This window comes from Marmota monax, unplaced genomic scaffold (genome assembly GCF_021218885.2).
Source record: "Marmota monax isolate L192 unplaced genomic scaffold, Marmota_monax_Labrador192_F-V1.1 WCK01_AAM20220418_F8-fsc00023, whole genome shotgun sequence".
Classification (NCBI taxonomy): Eukaryota; Metazoa; Chordata; class Mammalia; order Rodentia; family Sciuridae; genus Marmota; species Marmota monax.
This window is the reverse complement of record NW_026692907.1, coordinates 887,765-907,951: the sequence shown is the minus strand read 5'-3', so window position 1 is coordinate 907,951 and position 20,187 is coordinate 887,765. Positions and strand designations below refer to the sequence as shown.

General features: G+C 36.4%; 1 protein-coding gene, 1 long non-coding RNA gene and 1 other non-coding gene across 5 annotated transcripts in view; 1 reads left to right on the top strand and 2 right to left on the bottom strand.

The window, feature by feature from the left end:
- The window catches only part of LOC131424419 (uncharacterized), a 116,382-nt gene extending 112,967 nt beyond the window's left edge, over positions 1-3,415 (bottom strand). For both annotated transcript variants that reach the window (XR_009227378.1, XR_009227379.1), the window contains exon 1: positions 3,135-3,415. This is a non-coding gene — a long non-coding RNA (uncharacterized LOC131424419). The remainder of the gene's footprint in view (positions 1-3,134) is intronic.
- A 92-nt stretch (positions 3,416-3,507) lies between these two features.
- Positions 3,508-20,187, top strand: part of Nrdc (nardilysin convertase) — an 87,989-nt gene continuing 71,309 nt past the window's right edge. Inside the window, exon 1 of one of the 2 annotated variants that reach the window (XM_046450937.2) lies at positions 3,508-3,905. In XM_046450937.2, coding sequence (XP_046306893.1) covers positions 3,571-3,905 — 335 coding nt within the window. In that variant the 5' untranslated portion in view covers positions 3,508-3,570. The remainder of the gene's footprint in view (positions 3,906-20,187) is intronic. The other variant, XM_046450938.2, reaches the window with a different exon arrangement.
- Positions 13,989-14,091, bottom strand: LOC124097057 (U6 spliceosomal RNA). The gene has a single exon (XR_006853098.1). It is a non-coding gene; the product is annotated as a U6 spliceosomal RNA (small nuclear RNA).

Genomic DNA, 20,187 nt, shown 5'->3' with positions numbered 1-20,187 from the left:
TCCAGGAAATACTTTTTATAATAACTATGAGTATTCAAATGAGGTATGGGATTGGGGTTGTGTCTCAGAGGTAGAGCACTTGCCTTGCACACGTGAGGCACTGGGTTCGATCCTCAGCACCACATAAGAATAAATACACAAAATAAAGTTATTGTCTCCTTTTACAACTAAAAACACATTTTAAAAAAGAGCAAATGAGGTGTGGCAACTTTTAAAATTATTTTCAATGGGAAAATAATGCTTTTGGTTTGAAAGTCCTGGTTATGCCATAGGTCATTTGTGAGCTTCATCTCCATTGCTAGGTATTTATTTTTGTATCTAAAGGACCCAAACTAAAGTACTTCTGTGATGCCTTATCAATTTTCATATTTGATACATTTAATCTGAAATTCTGACATTTGCTATGGGCTCGAAATTATACTCAGCCCAGCATCAGAGAATTATTTTTTCCTTGGACATCACATTCTGCTTTTTCTCTTACCAATTTGGCAGTCTCTTTTGTGAGTTCTTCCTCTTCACAGCTTGGTCCTAGGGCCCTTTTCTCTTTTTACTTCACAATTTCAATGGGGGTTGAGGTGGTCTTATTCAGTAGGCTTTGGTTACAACTTAGAAACTGATAAACCACAACATTTTGATCTCCAATTTAGGTCTCTTTTTTGAACTCAACCTGACTCAAAGTCCAAAACTGAGCCAATGCTCTTCTCCTTCTAAAATGTTTGCCTTTCAGAAACTCTGAAAATTACTGGGATTATCATCTATCCAGCCAGAAAATCAGCTAGAAAGTTATGCCTACACTACTCTCTTCTTTATTCCCCCACATCAAATCAACTACTAATAAACCTGTCAATTCTACCTCCTAAATACACCACTTATCTATCTCCACCATCATTCCCCAAACTCAAGTTATTTTTTATTGCCTATATTATTTAGTAGCCTCTCAACTTCTTCCTCTTCCTTTTCTTTTTAAAGTTTGAGTCAGGTCTCTCTATGTTTCCCTGGCTGGCCCATAATTCCTGGGTTCAAGCAATCTTCCTACCTCTGCCTCTTGAGTAGTTGGAACTTTAGGCACAGATCACATACCTGGCTCTGCTCCCTCTTTTCTCATTTACAGACTTTCCCTGGCCCTTCACCATCCAATTTATTTTTCACACATCAGCCACAGTGATCTACTTGGAAAACACTTGTGATCATGACTTCTCTTCATTTGTTCAGTCATTATTTACTGAATAAATACTACAGAGTTTCAGAAACCATTCAAAGAGCTGGGAATCCAATGATACAAAAAAAATACACAAAATAGTGACTTACTCTTAGGTTTTGTATGATTTTTTTTTGCCACTCATCTCTTTCCCTTTTGCTCCCAGATTATTGTAATTTAGCCATACTGACCCGATTATCAAAAGCTTTTTGACAAACCCATTCCTACACATTCTTGCACCATTCCTATATATTTTTCAAATGTCAGCTTAAATTTCCTTCTTTAGAGAACTCTTTGGCCAGGCTATGGGCTATGTGTCTTTATCTCCTTCTGGAACTATTCACAATCAAAAGAACTAGAAAATTTCTTGTTCATCACTCTATTCCCAGCTGGATTTGTTGGTGGAATGAATACATAGAATGAATACATGGAATGCCACACTATACGGTGTTGCCATATTTTGAATCTGGTGACTTGTAAAATTCAGAGTTTTTTTTTTTTTTTTTTGAACTTATTGTAGTGATTGAATCCATGGGGGCTTAACCACGGAGCCTCATCCCCAGCCTTTTTTGTTATGTTTTGATACAGGGTCTCACTAATTTGATGAGGCTGGCTTTGAACTTGTGATCCTCTGGCCTCAGCCTCCTAAACAGCTAGGATTACAGGCTTGTGCCACCACGCCCCACTAAGAGATCTTTTTAAAGCAAAATTCTAAGAGCTGGAAATGTAGCTCAGCGGTAGGGCGCTTGGCTGAGCATGTGTTAAGCTGTAGATTCAATCTCTAGTACTGCAAAGTAAAAAATAAAGGAAAACTAATAGGTCACACTTAAAGATGTAAATTCTGTTTTTTAGTAAGGAAAATCTAATTGCTAGCTGTACTTGGATGATTTCTCACTTCTGGCATTATTGCTTTGGAGAGAAAAATAATTCTTAACACAATATAGACAATGTCGCTGCGGGTATTTACTCAATAGCAAACATTTAATGATTTACTATGTTTTGGGAAGCCATGCTAGAGATTGGAGATACAAAGAAAAAAAACCTGCTCCGAAGGAGGGCAGTCTAGCGGAGCTGCTTATTTAAAAAGCTGATAGGTTCTTGAAAACTGGGATCGTTGAACAATACTTTTCAATATCATCTTCTGCCCCAGTTCAGGTTTCATCCTTTCCTGCCTGAACCTTCCACACCTGTCCTCCCCAACTCCTTATCCTCCTATCCTGTATTCTTCATAGCATTTATTACTTTTTGAATACCCCATTTTTTTTTCAGGGCTTTATCCCATGCCTGGAGCTCAGAAGAGGCCTAGAAAAACTTAAGATATAATAGCCCACAGTACATATCCCTGCTTCAAGTGTTTCTCCATTCATTCATGTTCATTTTTATATGTGCTAGTATCATCGGAACCTGTCAGTATCTTATTGTCAGCTACGTTTTTTTTAATTGTGTCTATACTTAAGTCACATTTTAGCTTGCCCATCAAAGGCTACTGCAAGCAGAAAAAACTTAAAAGCAGCTCGCCGACACGTCGTAGTTGTTCAATAAAAGTTGGGTGAACTTAAAGGTAAGATAACTGTGGACCCTAGTCTGTGGCGGAGCCAAAAAATGTCCAGACCGATCTTTCAATCACTTTCATAAGGTTTGAGGGCGAAAAGCAAGAGCACTTGACAGGAAAGCGGCGGAAACGTTCAATTGCTATTTCCGGCGCTTGACTCCCCCGGGGGGCAGCGTCCACCTCCTGGGCGTAGGAAAAGACTTCCGGCCTTCTGCTTTTTGTTATATGATGAGTCACGGCCAGACGTTCGGCCTCGAGTTTGAGAGGCAGAGTTCACAAAATATAACGCGAATGGGAGAAGACTTTGTAATTCAATCTATCCGCTTTCGCTTCACAGTTTTCTCACTAGGGGAATATTTTTCTGAGACGCGGAGCAGTACTTACTGCCTTAAAGCCGCTGCCGAATACGTCATAAACGCGGCGCAGGCGCCCTTTTCCCGTCGTCCTCCGCGTCACTCGGCCTCCTCTCTGTCGCCCCGCCCACGTTAGGCTTCGAAATGCTCTCTGGGTGCTCCGAGAATCCAGCCGGGTCCCTTTGGTTCCTTTCCTTCCCTGTTACCATTGGTTGTTCCCATGAGCGTGACTGCCTTCTTGTCTCGTGATTGGCTAACGTCAGTAGCGTCACCGCGTCCAGGGGGGCGGGGGATGAGAGAAGTCAGCGTGAGAGAGACCGAGTTGGGGGAGGGGTTCAGGCCTGTCCTCCCCTGCGGCTGCGGCAGCATCAGCGCCGGCCGCGGCCGCCGCCTCTGGAACGCGGAGGAGGAGGAGGAGGGGGTGGGCCCTGGGGAGCGGGATGCCCATCGCTACGGCTTGGTGGTGAATGCTGAGGAGAGTCGCGGTTGCTGCAGTCTGTGCCACCGGGAGGAAGTTGTGTGAGGCCGGGCGGGAGCTCGCGGCGCTGTGGAGAATCGGAGCGCTGGGTCGGTGTGAAGACTCTACCAGACCTTTTCCTACTGTGACCATGCCCGGAAGGAACAAGGCGAAGTCCACCTGCAGCTGCCCTGAACTGCAACCCAATGGACAGGATTTGGGCGAGAGCGGCCGGGTTGCCCGTCTAGGAGCGGATGAATCCGAAGAGGAGGGACGGAGGGGGTCTCTCAGTAATGCCGGAGACCCTGAGATCATCAAGTCTCCCAGCGACCCCAAGCAGTACCGGTGAGGGAGGAGGTTGGATGGGGAGAACAGGGTGCGGGCCTGTGTTGGCGCCGCCGTCACTTCTTTCTCTCTCTGTCTCTGTGTGAGAGTGTGTGTGTGTATGTGTGTGTCTGTGTCTCTGTGTCTCTCTCCCTCCCTCCCTCTCTCTTTCTCTTTCTCGGGGTAACAGGGCATACTTCTCCCCGCAAGGGCTTCCTTGAGTGGAGGGGGCAAGGGCAATTAGGGCCTGCGGGGTGGTATCAGCTGGGTAAGTGAGAAATCTTAGGTTCCATAGCGAATCAGCGTGTCAGAATGGAAAGAGCTGTTTGAGTAATTTTGACTTTCACTAAAGCCAGAATGGAGGAAGGCGGGTTGGGCGGTAAGGGGGTTTTGGTACTCTGTTGGGAGGAAAGATGGATAGAGTTGGAGAATCTTAATTTTGGAGGAGAGGATAGTTAAGGGGAGATACCGCTAACCAGAAACATTTGAGAGGTGAGTGAGAGGTAAAAGTAGGGGGCAAAAGTTATAAGAGGATGGGTTGGCTTCAGTAAAGAACTTTGCATCATAGTTGGCCTAAGATGAAATGACTGACTTTTTCCCCATGGGTCGTTCTTCAGAACTAGAATCGTTGGGAGACCTCTTCCAAAAATACATTGGAGAGTTACTTGTTCCTCAGTTGATTGAGAGGTAGTCTTCTAATCCTGAAATTCTCTACTTTTGGTTTATGCAGAGCCCTCTAAACATCTTTAATAAATGGTGACTTAATCTCTATTTCCTTTAGAGCTAGTTTATTTCATAGAATATCATGACCGTGATGTATTTTAAAGAGTTCATATTGTCCAACACCTTCGTTTTACAGGTTGAGGTCATTGAGACCCAGAGAGTTTGCTTCTTGCTCAGAATGACACAGCTAAATGATACCAGACTGGTATGAAAATCCAGGCCTTCTGACACCAAATCCATTGTGCACTATTTGCTGGTTTTTTAAAAAATAAAGTTTTTAACTCATGTTGAGTTGAAAGCTGAAAGATTCTAGGTCCAAATATATTACAGTGTTAGAGCAGGAGCAGGAAAGAAGCCTAGAGTTAACATTTCACCACCCCCATTTCACAGGTGACTGAAACTGAGGTGTAGAAAGATATGACTTAGCCCCAAGATTAAGACCAGTCCATTTTCTCTTTTCACTCCAGGTCTGGAGATTAATCACATACAACTCTCTGTATTATTTTTTCCCAGGCTGCCATCCTTTAAGATGTACAAGATTTTGTCTTTTTCTCATGAAATATGTGCTTGTATTAGTAATATGTAAATGAGCAATTTGAAAACTTGATAAAAGTTGCTTAGTTTTTGTCTTTCAGGTTAAAATTTCAATAATGGCTTCAGGGTTTTCTTCCCTATCTATATAAGGTTACATAATAATAGCTAATGTTCATGGAATAGACACAGTGTATCAAACTCTGTTGTAACTGCTTTAGGTATATTATTTAATAACCTTATGTTCCACAAATTGATTTGATAAATAATATTAAATCCTACTATGTGCCAGGTACCAGGCCAACTTTAATCTTTTTTGATACTTGGTCAGATACAATGCAGTACACAACATTTTATTCTGGGTGATATACAAAGATGATTAAGACATTCCCTTCTTTCAGAGAGCTTACAATGTAGTAGAGAAATACAGACACATAAAATTAGGTCACTTAAAAGTTTTATAGAAGCCACAATGGAAACATGTGCCAGGTAGACCAGGGAATGAAGTAAGGAGTGATAAATTCCAAGTGGAGAGAGAAGCAAGACTTAAAAGGGGAGATAAGACTTAACAGGTGAACTTTCAATAAATTATTTCCTTTCTGTTTCTATGTGACCTTTAAATCATTGTCTTTCTTAGTGTTTCAGTTTTCATATTTTAAAATGAAGTTTGAGTACAGCAACTTTTCAATAACTTTGCCTTTCAAAAGAGCCCGTCTATCCACTTTACCTGTTTTACACACTAGAGTGTCAATTAGACTTTTAAAGAAAAGATTCTGTTACTTTGAAGGTATAAGGTCTCAGGATAAGTGATCTCTAAAGATTTATACAACTTACAGGTAAATTCTGCAAATTCTGTAATATTTTGTAACCAAAAATACATGAGGCATCTGCAGACTAGAGAGCTAAATTATCCTTCTAAGAGTTGCTCAGATATTATCTATGTGAAGCCTTTTCAGGCAGAATTAATTCCCCTTTCCATTGCATTTTTGTAGAACTTTGTACATTATCCATTATAGTATACAGCTATCATAATTATATGCCTTTTGAATGTGTAAATAAGCACCAGAGGAAGACCTGTTTAAAGGAACATTATGGTAAAATAATGCCTTGAAAGATTTACCAGTCTGTATTTATTAAGTAATAGCCTGCAGAATTTTACTCTTCTATTTATGTAATTTGTGTTCACCTTTTTTGAAATGTTGACTGTATCTCCAGGACACTTGTTATGTTTTTTAGGGAGCTGAATAATGTCGGGTAAGTGTTAATTCTCTTTTCTTCTGGAAGGATTAAGGAACTCCAGGTTGTGAACTATTACTCCAGTTTTTTTTTGGTTTAGAGTGGAAATTCAGGATTAGTAGTAGACATTCTAAATACTAAATTATTTTAATCATAAAGTGCACTTAATGTTAGGAAGTTTGGATTGACTAAAATAAGTATAAAACACTTTCCATGTTTAATCTGTGTAAAATGACCTGTATTTCTGTGGTGGAAGGGAGAAAAACAAATGAACAGGTATGTAAGCTCCTGGAGGGCAAGCCTTTCTATTTTAAAATTTGGTCAGACTGTTACAAGTTAGGAGATGGTTATTTTAATAAATTCTCAACATACTAAATGGAATCATGAATACATGCTGAATAAGGTACTGCCTATTTCTGAGAATTTATTGTTTACTATTATATGTTGATGAACAGAAAGAGGAGCACAGTTCAAGTGAGCAGAATAACTGCATTGAGAACATTAATATCTGCTGATTTCAGTAATGGGGTGGTTCACTTCTGAGCAGACACTGTAGGTAAATCTAAGGTATCGACAGCTATATATCAGGAAATAAAAGAACATTTTCTTTTGTATTGGATGGGAAGAATGTAGGTTTATCTATTGATCTTTTCAATAAAACCCTTGGAATAATTATGTTTCATTTTAATTTGTGTACATATACACATTAATGATGTTATCATTGAATCTTAGAGTTACAAAGAAATCATTATATATTTGACATTTATATAAATTCTAGGAGCTTGGCAACATTCACCTCCTTTGTCTGAAACCCGAATCCAAGTCTTTTGCATCCCTTTAGTTTTAGAGAAGCAAGCTAGGGATACTTATGAAATTCAAGCTCATTTAACAATATGAATACTTTAAAGGTTGAAATACATTCAGTCTTCTGAATACTAATATGACTTTAATAAATATCTTTTGACTCATTCCTTAGACTAATTTCTTTAATGAGGGCTGTTGTGTTGTTAAGAGTAGAAAGAATTATATTGTTTCTGTGTTTAAAAAAAAAAAAACTTTTTTTTTTTTTTTTTTAAATAAGGTTACCATTAAAAAGCTCTCTCTCCTTTTGAAGATGATGATGGTGAGTCTTCTTTCTGCCTTCAAGGAACAGTGGTATCTGCAGTGATAGAATCAGGGAGCAGATAATGAAACTGAAATGTGTTGTTAATTCTGATAGTTGTTAGGGAGATACACACACACATATGTTTATAAAGTCATTTTTGTATCTGGTTTCCTGTCTAGTAGTTTAGTGACTTTGAGCAAGCTAACTCATCTCTTCAATGCTTGGACACAGGAGAGGAACCCATAAACAGTTGAAATTGAAAGGAATCATTCAGGAAGCAAAAAGAAATTAAATGGCAATGGCCTTGAAGCCAGTAGAGGGAGAATACTTGAATCAAGGAGTGATAATAGTTATATAATACTAAGAGGTTAAGAATTAAAAACAGTTCTTTTTAGGGGCTGTGGGTCAATGATAGGATGCTTACTTAGCATATATGAGGCACTGGGTTTGATTCTCGGCACAGCATATAAATAAATAAAGGCCCATTGACAAATAAAAAATATTAAAAAAAAAAAAAAAAACAGAACCCAATAAATTATTCCTGGTGAAAGCAGCTTCAAAAGAATGGTGTAAAGGCAGAAGCTAGGTTGTAGTGAGATAAGGAATGGATGGAAAACATGAACTTTTAGAGTGTGAAGTAGACATTTTTCAGGTTTGATTTTAAAGTGAAAAGGGATAGTTTTTTCATGGTGGAATAAATATAGTGTGTTTATTGTCTGAGGAACAAAAGCACTGATAGGAGAAGTTGAAGATAAAGAAGATAGTAGATGGAACATTGACTTTCCATAGTAGTGAGGTGACAGGATCAAGAATATATATGGAGGGATTGGTTTTAGAAGGAAGAGAAAATCTTGAAGGGTTGGTGGAATTTGCCTGTAATCCCAGCTACTTGGGGAGGTTGGGGCAGGAAGATTACAAGTTCCAAGTCAGGTTTGGTAATTTAGTGAGACCCTGTCTGGGTTTAATCTTAAGTACTGAAGTGGGGGGTCGGGGAAGGAAAGTAGTGGGAGGTATGGAAGTTGTGGAAGTTTGAAAAAGCTTATGTAGAGAAGTATAATGTGGGGTATACTTGGTAAATACCTTGAAAGACTATGGGTTCCTGAGCATGAAAATGACATAAGTAATAAAGTGGGTGTGGTGGTGTGCACCTGTAATTTCAGTGTTCTTAAAATTAATCTGAAGATAGAAGCTTGGATTCATTGAATCCTCCAAGTATGGCTTAAGAGACAATTATTGCGTGTTGAAGGGTGTGCACTGACAAATAGTACTATGGTACTAGTCTTTCTTTAATTGAAATGTTCCCCCTTTTTTCTTTCCCCTTATTAACTCAATTTAACAAATGCTTACTAGGTTAAAAATGCTTGAGTATGGAGATGTTGTCCGTTTTATTCATTACAGTGACCAGCACATTGTAGGTTCTCAAATATAGTTTGTAAAATATATAAATGCACAAATATTACATGTCAGGCATATTCTTGGAACTCTTAAGGATATTTTGCTAGAAATTTTTAGACTTAATTTGTATTCTGGCGAGGTTTTAAAAATAATGACCTGGGCTGGGTTATAGCTCAGTAGTAGAGCACTTGCCTCGAACATGTGAGGCACTGGGTTCAATCTCAGCCCCACATAAAAGAAAGTAAATAAAATAAAGGTATGTGTCTATCTACAATTAAATATGTGTGTGTGTGTTTGTGTGCATAAAATGACTAATAAAGGAAATTATTTTAAAAAGAAGAAAAAGAATGACCTGATTTTTCAGAGTAAACAAGTACAAATGGGCAAGTTATAAAAGAAGAAAAAGAAATTATACCAATGGTAATAACACACACAGTGATACTCTAGAGTATTAATTCATATGTAGGCTTGTACTTGGCACAAAGCGAGCCCTTAAATGTTAGCAGCTTTTTTTTTAATTGTCAGTGAACCTTTATTTATTTATATGTGGTGCTGAGAATTGAATCCAGTGCCTCACGCATTCTAGGCAAGCCCTCTACCATTGAGCCACAACCCCAGCCTGTTAGTTACTGTTGTTATGTTTACACTTATTAAATGTTTTTATAAGGCTATTTTAAAAATTTTTTTAGTTGTAGATGGACTTAATACCTTTATTTTGTTTGTTTTTATGTGGTGCTGAGGATTGAACCCAGTGCTTCACTTATGCTAGGCAAGAGCTCCATCACTGAGCCACAACCCCAGCCCCATATAAGACTATTCTTGGCTGCGTTTTTTTGTAACAATTTTATTTTCTGTTGGTTGTATAAAATTAAGTTATGAGCTGGGGATGTAGCTCAGTGTTGGAGTGCTTCCCTAGCATGTACAAGGTTCTGAATTGAATCAACTCAGTGCCATACACAATCAAAAGTAAGTTATGAGCTGGGTGTAGTGGTGTGCACCTGTAATTCCAGCAACTTGGGATGCTGAGGCAGGAGGACTGCAAGTTTGAGGCCAGCCTCAATAATTTAGTGAGACCCTAAGCAATTTAATAAAAAGGGCCCCTGGATTCAATCCGTAGTACAAAGAAAAAAGTTTTGATAGTTTTACAATGAAAAGAATGTATAACTATATTTAAAGATAGGTACTTATTATTTAAAAAAGAAGAAAAAGAATGTCCTGGTACTTTATGTATTGACACAGAAAAGCATGTAATAATGTTTTGTTGAATGACAATGGCAGAACAAAATATATTGTGCAATTTAGCTTTTAAAAGGAAGAAAGTCCATAAAAAACAACACCCTCATAAGCGTTTCATGTAGACTTAACTACTACATAATTTTAATATTTTATTTTCTATGCGTTTTTAATTGATATATACTTGGGCCAGGGGTGGGGGCAGGGAGGGATGTAGTTTGGTTATAGAGCATGTGTTTTGTTTGCATGGATGAGGCACTGGGTTTGATCCCCAACACTGCAAAAATAAACAAAAATATATAATTTATATAGTTTGAAATGTTATTTAACAATGTTATGGACATTTTCTTATTAGATGTTTTCTAGTATGTTTTATTTCTGACATAACTTAATTATTACTGTTTTACTGGATATTAAGATTGTTAAATTTTCATTATCGGGCTGGGGTTGTGGCTCAGCAGTAGAGCGCTCGCCTAGCATGTGTCATGCCCTGGGTTCGATCCTCAGCACCACATAAAAACAAACAAAATAAAGGTATTGTGTACAACTAAATAAATATTAAAAAAAAATTATTATCTCAAATGACTGTTTATTCCCAAATGTATTCTGTGGGTGTGGACCCAGTGTTTTTTTTTTTTTTTTTGGTACCAGAGATTGGGCCTAGAGGCACTTAACTTTGAGCTACATTCCCAGCCTACCCGCCCCCCCTTTTTTAAAAAAATACTTTTTCTTTAATATATTTAATGCTGAGTATCCAACCCAGTGCCTCATGTGTGCTAAGCAAGAGCTATACCACTGAGCTACAACCCCAGGCCCCAGCCCTAGCCCTTTTGATTTTTTTAAATTTTGAGACAGGGTCTCACTAATTTGCTTAAAATTGCTAAGTTGCTTAGCAATTGCTAAGTTGCTTAATTGCTAAGTTGCTGAGGCTGGCTTTGAATTTGAGATCCTCCTGTCTCATTCTCCTGTTTACAGGCGTGCACAACCACGCCTAGCTTGGGCCCAGTCTGTGTTTGATAGATATGTATGGAAACCCCTAGTGATGTAATATGCTTCTAGGATATTCTCTAGTTGTAAAATCTGGCAGACAAAAACATAATGTATTATGGGACCTCCACACTGATAGAGGATTTATATTCATGTAGTTTGTTAGAATGAAACCAAACATTAAGGCTGTCCAAATCAAAGGAAATTTAGTAGATTATAGTATATTTTTAGTTTTCCATGGTTAGGCCAGAATTGCACTGTTTTTTTAAAAAATATATTTATTTATTTTTATGTAGTGCTGAGGATTGAACCCAGTGCCTCACACATATAAAGCAAGTGCTCTACCACTAAACTACAACCTTAGCCCCAGAATTGCACTGTTTTTTTAGAAGGGTTGGAAGCTGACTATAGTTTGGCAAGTTCACTCATTCTCCAGGTAGGCTTTTTGACAGATTCTATATTTTTATTACCACCGCCAACAATAATCTACCAGAAAAAGCTCATATTTGTTGAGTCCATTCTGTGTACCAGGTACTGTTCTAAGGAGCTTACATAGATTATCTCATTTGTTCTTCATACTAATCATATTAGGGGGTACTGAATTACATGATAGCTTAAATGCTATTCTATGAAAATACATTACTGAGTAGTAATTAGAATGAATTGGATTTTTTCATTTGGTTCTTTATAAGCAAGGTAAACAGATAAGGTAGAAGGTACTATTTTTGGCTCTTAACTTTCTGGCTTCATCTTCATCTTCTGTTATACTGTTTTGGTTGGCACATTTTCTTGTTTTTGGTTATGTTTGACTTGTGTACTCCTCTGTGAATCACTTCTGACAGACACTTTTCATTCAGTCTTGGCCTTCTAGCATTTATTGAGTAACAATTTTGTATGTCCCTGTAACCATATTTTTCAAGCTATTTTATATTTTTGTGATTTTTACTTTTCTTTTACCTTTATTCTGAAAATTTTGAAGGGGGGAGGGACTTTTGTCTTTTTGAGCCTTTGTGTACCTTCTCTTCTGTTGTTAATAAATGAACTGTTTATATGCCTAAGACCTATATGTTCATTTGTGCACTGGATTCCATCTCATCTTGCCTTCAATGTTCCATTAATTATTCCAGCAGTTGTTACTTTTCCATTCTATATCATCAGTTTTTACATTTTACTGGATCATTCCCAGGAGCATACAGATATGCTGAAATGGTTTCTATCCTGAGGAGAAAAGTACTTCTTTATTCTACATAGTCCTTGAATTATTTTCTTCCAGCTACTTATTTCCTGTTTCCAGTAAAGCCTATCTTAAAGAGTTGTCTGTACGTATTTGGGATTTGCAATTTATCTACTTTTATTATTTCTTTTTAAAATTTTTAGTTGTATGTGGACACAATACCTTTATTTATTTTCATGTGGTACTGAGTATCAAACCCAGTGCCTCACACTCACAACCCCAGCCCCTACTCTCATTTCTTGATCTCACTCAGAGTTGTCTTCTGTGACTGTTGTTGTGCCAAAATAACTGTTTTCAAGATCACCAATAATCTTTTGTTTCTCTAGTTCTCATACTATCAGAATCATGTGACAGAGTGAACTATTCAAGAATGCACAAGAAAATAAACAGTATGTCAAATGGCAATGGAGGAAGAAAAAAGGTGGCAAACTGAGTGATTGCTAGTTTTATACAGGGTGATATTTAAAGAATTAAAACTGGATAACATAGAGCAGGGGTGGACAGGGAAGAGAAGAGGTCTCAGAAATGAGATACTACAAAATTTAGATGGATGTCTAATAATTTTATTGGCTTCCAGATCAACACTGTTCTTCCTGCCTTATTAACAGGCCCCTGCTTACTACTTGACCTCCATCGAAACTACATTGACCTCCATTGAACTGTCTAAAACTTGTATTCATTTCCATCTTTATCTCCTTTGGCCTCATTGTTATTTAAGGATAAGCTATTTGATGTCTCTCAGGTCATTTTATTCTTGTTTCAGATTAAATTTTTTTTTTTCTCAGATTCAGTCGAAGCTCTCTGTAGCTCTGTATATTGCACCCTCAAATTTCCTTCCTTTCTTTTCCAGTGTTAATCATTATCTGAAGTTTGCTAAATACCATTTTTATCTACATTTTAATACTGGGTATAAACATGCATTTATCTGTAAGCAGTATATAATTATTTTTGCATGTTTTAAGGCATTATAGAAATAGTATCACATTGGATGTCCCATAACAAGCTTTTTTTTTTTTTTTTAAACATTTTTAAATTTTTATGTGGTGCTGAGGATCGAACCCAGTGCCTCAGGCATGCCACGTGAGCGCTACCACTTGAGCTACATCCCCAGCCCCAACAAGCTTTTTTTGTTTAACATTGCTTTTGAGATTTATTCATTCTTAGTAATACTGTTTGTGTTAGCTGCTGTTTAATATTTTGTTGGATAAATAGATCATAATTTAGTTACCTGTTTTTCTAATTTTAGTCATTTAGGTTATTCCCAATTTCCACTATATTTTATCTTTTTGATTTTGCTTTTTTTTCTTTGATTAGTCTGTATTAAGTTGTTTCCATGCTTTGGTGGATTATCTGTGACTCTGCATACTTTGGGTTTATGTAGAGCATATACCTATAAGTGTAATGATATCAATAAGTAAAATTTCTCATCTTGAAATATATATACTCATACATTATTTATCAATAAGTAAAATTACTCATCTTTGAAGGGTATACTCATTTGTATACTTATTGAATAGATGTTGCCAAAATGCTCTTCTAATTGGTTGCATTTTAAAAAATATTTATACCATTAGAGCTTGAAAATTCCTGCTTCTTTCCATTCTGATTCTTGACATTAGATTTTTTTATAAAGATTTCTCCTTTTATGACTCACCTGTTTTTAAATTGGGTGTTTTCATGAATTTGTGTCATCCTTGACCCAGGGGCCTTGCTAATCTCTATTATCATTTCAATTTTAAGATACGTGCTGCCAAAGTGAGCACAAGATTTTTTTTTTAATGTTTTGTAACCAGGCATGGTGGTGCGTTCCTATAATCCCAGCTACTTGGGAGGCTGACACAAGAGGATAGGAAAGTTTGAAACCAAGCTGGCCACCTTGAAACCCTGTCTCAAAATTTTTAGAGGGCTGGGGATGCAGGTCAGTTGTAGAGTACACCTGGGTTTAGTGTTTAGTACCACAGGGGGTAAAAAATAATTCTTTATAAATTTTCATACCATTCCTTTGTTGGTTATAGGAATTGCAAGTATATATTCTTTTAAGTCTGTAACATCTTTTCCATTTGCTTATACCCTCTTAAAATTTAATTGGAGTTAGGATATTTACTTTATTATTTTCTTCTAAAAGTGTTAGAGTTTTGCTTTTTTTATATGTAGGTGGGGACCTAATTTTATTAATGTTTTAAAAACATATGGACAATCAGTTATCTAAGCATAACTTTAAACAATCTTATTACCCTAGGATTACCATGATTTCTGTTAAAAAAAAAATCCAGATAGGTTTTCTCATGTGTGAGAGAATCAAGGATATTATGTAGATACTTGTAACAAAACAAATTTTTAATGAAAACTTTATGAAGTTCAAAATAAAGTGCCATTTTGTGAAAATTATGGAATTATTTTTACTGTGATAACCTTTTGCTTTATTGGGGTTTAAAGTTGTTGTTCCCTGTCATCAAAATAGATTGCAAATATTAGTCCATTAATACTGATTTGTAATGAGATTTTTTAATATATTTCTTTGAAAGATCTTTCCCTACAGATAGGCACTGCTGACCTCAGTCCTTGAAAATATGACTATAATTGTTATGTCTGTAAGGATCAATGACACTACGGGTTCCGTTATCACGTAGTAGAATCAAATATTTTCTATAAAGTACTACTGATCAATAAGACGATGAATAACTATAGGCATTAAAACACCTCATGTTTTCAGAGGCTCTCTAAATTTGTTGAATTAAACCTTTTTTATACTCCACATATTTTTAGCAGCATCAATGGTAATACTTATTAGCAGATTACACTTTAAGCTGTGCTTCCCCCCCCCCCCCATTCCCTTTGAATATAGTTCTCCATATAATACACTATGTAGTTGCTCACATTCTGAGGCTAATTCTCCTTAAATAAATAACAGCATTGGTAACATCTGTTGACATATCAAATGACAAAAATCTTAAAATCATTTGGCTTGCTTTTTTTTTTAAATTTATAGTTGTAGATGGACAGAATGCCTTTATTTTATTTGTTTATTTTTATGTAGTGCTAGGATCAAACCCAGTGCTAGGTAAGCGCTCTGCCACTGAACTACAGCCTTAGCCTGCCTTGCTTTTTTAATTCACTATTTATCTTGCCACAATGTCTTCAGCTATGAGTACTAGTTCTCACAGAAAGGTTAATAGTTTCATGCAGTTATTTCCTGGATGAATTTATTTGCTTGCTGCAAAAATGATCTAACTCCCCATTGGTAAATAGCTTCCATTTCTTGGTCTACAAATGAACCCTCAGAAACTGCCGTTCACTTTCATGTTTCTGAAGAAATTCTATAGTGATATAACACTTTGTTTTAAATTTTCTAATTATTTACTGTGACTTGGGAGTATTATGATTAGTACTTAGTCTTAGACCTCATCATAACATGACACAATGTTTTGCCATATAGTTTGATGACAAAATCCACACTTCCCTCTGCCTTGAAAGGGACATTTGAATTCTACTTTTCTTTCTTTCTTTGGACATGATAATTATGTACTCATTTAAAAGAAAGTTGTAGTACATTGATACATGTGACACTCAAAATGCTGACCTCAAAATTTATATAAGTGCATTGCTACTATTTGTAGGGTATCAACAGCAGTACAAAGCGTGAGACGGCCACATAAGTTCTCTGTCACAACTACTAAACTCTTCCACTGTAGCATAAAAGCAGCCACACAGCATTCATATAAATAAGTGTGGCTATGTATGTTTCAACAAAACTTTATGAACATTGAAATTTGAGTTTCATGGATCTCAAATTATTCTAAAAACTAAAAGTATTTTCAAATATGAAAAATGTGGCAGTGGTCTGTAATCCTAGCAACTGAGTGTGAGGCAGGAAAATCACAAGTTGTCTCAGCAACTTAACAAGGGCCTGTCTCAAAATTAGAAAGCGCTGGCGTTTATTCAGTGGTAGAAAACCCCATGTTCAAACGCCATTATCCAACCACAACAAAAAAAGAAATGTAAAAATAATTGTTAGTATGCTGACCATAAATCATAATTTGACATCCTTTCCCTCCAGTATGCAACTCTGTCATACATATGTTAGGTTTTCTATATATGAATGGATCATTTTTCAGGGCCTTTTAAAAAAAATTTTGGCAGTACTGAGGATTGGACCCGCTGGCACTCTATCACTGAACTGTGTTCACAGCCCTTTTTTAAATTTTGAGAATCTTGCTAAATTGCCAAGGCTGGCCTCAAACTTGAAATCCTGCCTCAACCTCCCAGGTTGCTGTGATTATAGGTCTGCACCACTTCTTCTGGCTGAGGGATCTTTATTATGTTCCATTTTATTGATTTTTAAAATTTTTTTTAAATACACAACAGCAGAATGCATTACAATTCTTATTACACATATGGAGCACAATTTTTCATATCTTTGAATATAAAGTATGTTCACGTCAATACATGTCTTTATACATGTACTTTGGGGTTTTTTTGCATTACAATTCTTATTACACATATATACCAAATTTTTCATATCTCTGTTTATATATAAAGTATGTTGACACCCAATTCGAGTCTTGGATAATGATGTCCATCACATTCCACTATCCTTGCTAATCCCCTGCCCCCTCTCTTTCCCTCCCACCCCTCTTCCCTATCTAGAATTTATCTAATCCTCCCATGCTCCCCTCCCTACCCCACTATTATTTCTTAAAAATTAATTTTGCAGAAAGTGCTTGTCAAATGTGAATGGACTAAAAAAAGTACTGTCTTACTATTTTACTTCATACAAATCTTAAGTTCTAGTTGATTATGTTGCTAAAATCAATAATTAATTTTTATTAACTGGGTATTTTATGATAAAATTTAGATATAACTTCCATCTCCTTTTTAAAATACATCCCAATTTTTTGATAAACTAATAATTAATATTTATAGTTTAAAAAATACTGTTCATACTGAGACATGTAAGTCTACTATAATTATATTTTATTTGTTGAACAACTTTGTTTTCTCCAGAATTAAATATTGCCTTACTTAAGAAATACTTTTATCAAAATATTCATATACTATACATTCAGTCTAGGATTTAGTGTAATTATAGAGTTGTACACCCATCATCACAACTTTGGACAATTTCATTACCTCAGTAAGAAACCCTGTGCCCCTTGGCTGCCAGGATTGTTGATACTTCCATCCTGATCATAGCCAAAGGCAACCACAGATCTGTTTTCCATCTCTCCCGATTTCTCTCTCCTGAACATTTCATGTAAATGGAATCAAATTCATGTGATTATTTGTGATTGGATTCTTTAACTTAGATAATGTGTTCAAGGTATGAATATGTCATGTTTTATTTATGCGTTGTTCAGTTGATGGACATTTTTAGCCATTATGAATAATGCTACTATGAACATTGATGTAAAGATATTTGTGTGGTTATGTTTTTACTTCTGTTGGGTGTAGAAATACGAGTAGACCCTATGGTAATTCTGTTTAGCCATTGAGGAGACCTGTCACACTATTTTCCAAAGTGTGCCATTTTATATTCCTACTGGCAATGCATGAAGATTCCAATTTTTCTATAGTCTACCAACACTTATTATCTTATTGATTATAGCCCTCCTAGTGAGTGTGAAGTAGTATCTCCTTGTGGTTTTGATACACTTTTTCCTAGAGGCTAATGCTGTTGACCCATCTTTTCATGTGTTTATTGGCCATCATTGTATATATTTTTTTTTGGAAAATGTCTGTTTAAATCCTTCGTCTTTCATTTTTTATTGTAGTAATAGTTTTTGGTATGTTCTAGATACATGTCTCAAATAAATGATTGGCAAAATTTTCTCTTGCTGGTTCTTCTTTTCACTGTCATTTTGATGTCCTTTGAAGCATAAAGTTTTTTATTTTGATGATGTCTGGTTTTTCTTTTGTTGCTTGTGCTTTTTTTTTTTTTTTTTTTTAGTACCAGGAATTGACCCAGGGATGCTTAAGACTGAGCTGTATTCTCAGCTCTTTTATTTTGAGGCAAGGTCTCACTAAGCTGCCTAGGGCCTTGTTATATTGCTGAAGCTGGCTTTGAACTTGCAATCCTCTTGCCTTAGGCTTTTAAGCTGCTGGGATTATAGGTGTGATCCACCATACCCAACACTATTTGCTTGTGCTTTTGGTAAAAATGTTTTATTTTTGTTTAGTGTCCTTTGTGATCTAACATTAATTCTGCTACAATTTTCTGCCAGAGCTTTTTTCCTCTGTGATCACCTCAGGCAGTAATGGAATGCGTTTTCTTCAGTCCTAAGAAATTTTCTTGGAGGAAAAGAAAATTTATTTATTTTGCAAATTCTTCCTTTCTATTTTCTTCTGCCACCCCATATCTATCTACCTATCTACATCTACATATCTTTTGGTCATTTGAAACTGTTATACAATATGGTGGATTGCTGGCTCAACATGGAGGTATTTTGCTATACCACTTCTAATTTTTTCCCTACTATTTCTATCCACAAAAGGAGTAACATCTGATTAGTGAGAATGGTGGAATGACCTAGAATTTCAACTTATTATGTTAATTTCTCCTCTTTAGGCTATAGGCAGCCAGTATTTTACATGTTTTTAGCAAGTGCAGTAAGCTAACTTGTAGGACAAGCTCTGCTTTTTGGTGAGTATAGTTTACTGGAAAATTTGAATTCACAGAGTGTTAGCAAGCCCTTTTCAGACTACTGCTAAGTCATATTCTTCAATCTAGCTTTTGTCAAAGATAACACTGACGTTTTGATATTTATCTGTTTCTTATGTCTTCTATTTAATTCTAAAATCAAATGGGGAAAACAGGTACTTTTATTTTTTGTCTCAATAAAACATTATTTACTATTTAAAAATACATTTCATTGGCGTAAGTATATTTATAATGTTGTACAACCATCAGTACCATCCATCTCTAGAACCTTTCAACTAACCAAACTGAAACTTTGTACGCATTAAATAATAACTCCCAGCTGGGCATGGTGACATATACCTGTAGTCCCAGCTACTTGGGTGGCAGAGCAAAGCCATGAGGATAACTTGAGCCCAGGAGTTCGAGGTCAGCCTGGGCAACGTAGTGAGACACCCCATCTCTTAAATAAACAAACAAACAACACAATTTCCCCTTCTTCCCTCCCCCTCTGGCAGCTAACCTTTTATGAATTTTGACTACTGTAGGTAGTGGAATCATACAATATTTGTCATTTTTGTGTTTGACTTATTTCACTTACCATAATATCTTCAAGGCTTATCCACATAGCTTGTGTCAGAATTTACTTCTTTTTAAAGACAAATATTCTATTGTGTATACACCACATTTTGTTTGTTCACCCATCAATGGACATTTGATTTAATTCCCATGTCTTTTGACTTGTGAGTAATGCTATGAACATTGCTTTACAAATAAATACCTGTTTCAGTCCCTGCTTTAGATTCTTCTGGGTATATATCCAGAAGTAGAATTATTGTATCATATGGGAGACATGCTATTTTTTTTTTTTTTAGTTTTCCCAGTGTATTAATATTGCTGTGTTAGCAATCCACTTCAAAACTTACAAGCTCAGAGCAATGATGGTTTATTGTTTCTTAGAATTCAGAGGAGTGACTGGCCAGTTTTTCTGCTCCTTTTACTGGTGCTTACGTGTGATAGCCTTCATTTGGTGGGTTGGTTGGTATAGGGTGACTAAGATGGCTTAAATTTCACTTCTAAGGCCTTGGTGAGACTGCTAAAGGATGGACCTCCTCTCTCTGCATGGTTTCTTAATCATAGTCTAACTTAAACTTTACATGGCAGCTGAGTCTCCGGAGTGAAGGCAGAAGGTACAAAGCACCTGAAGCCCTAGGCTTCAGATTCA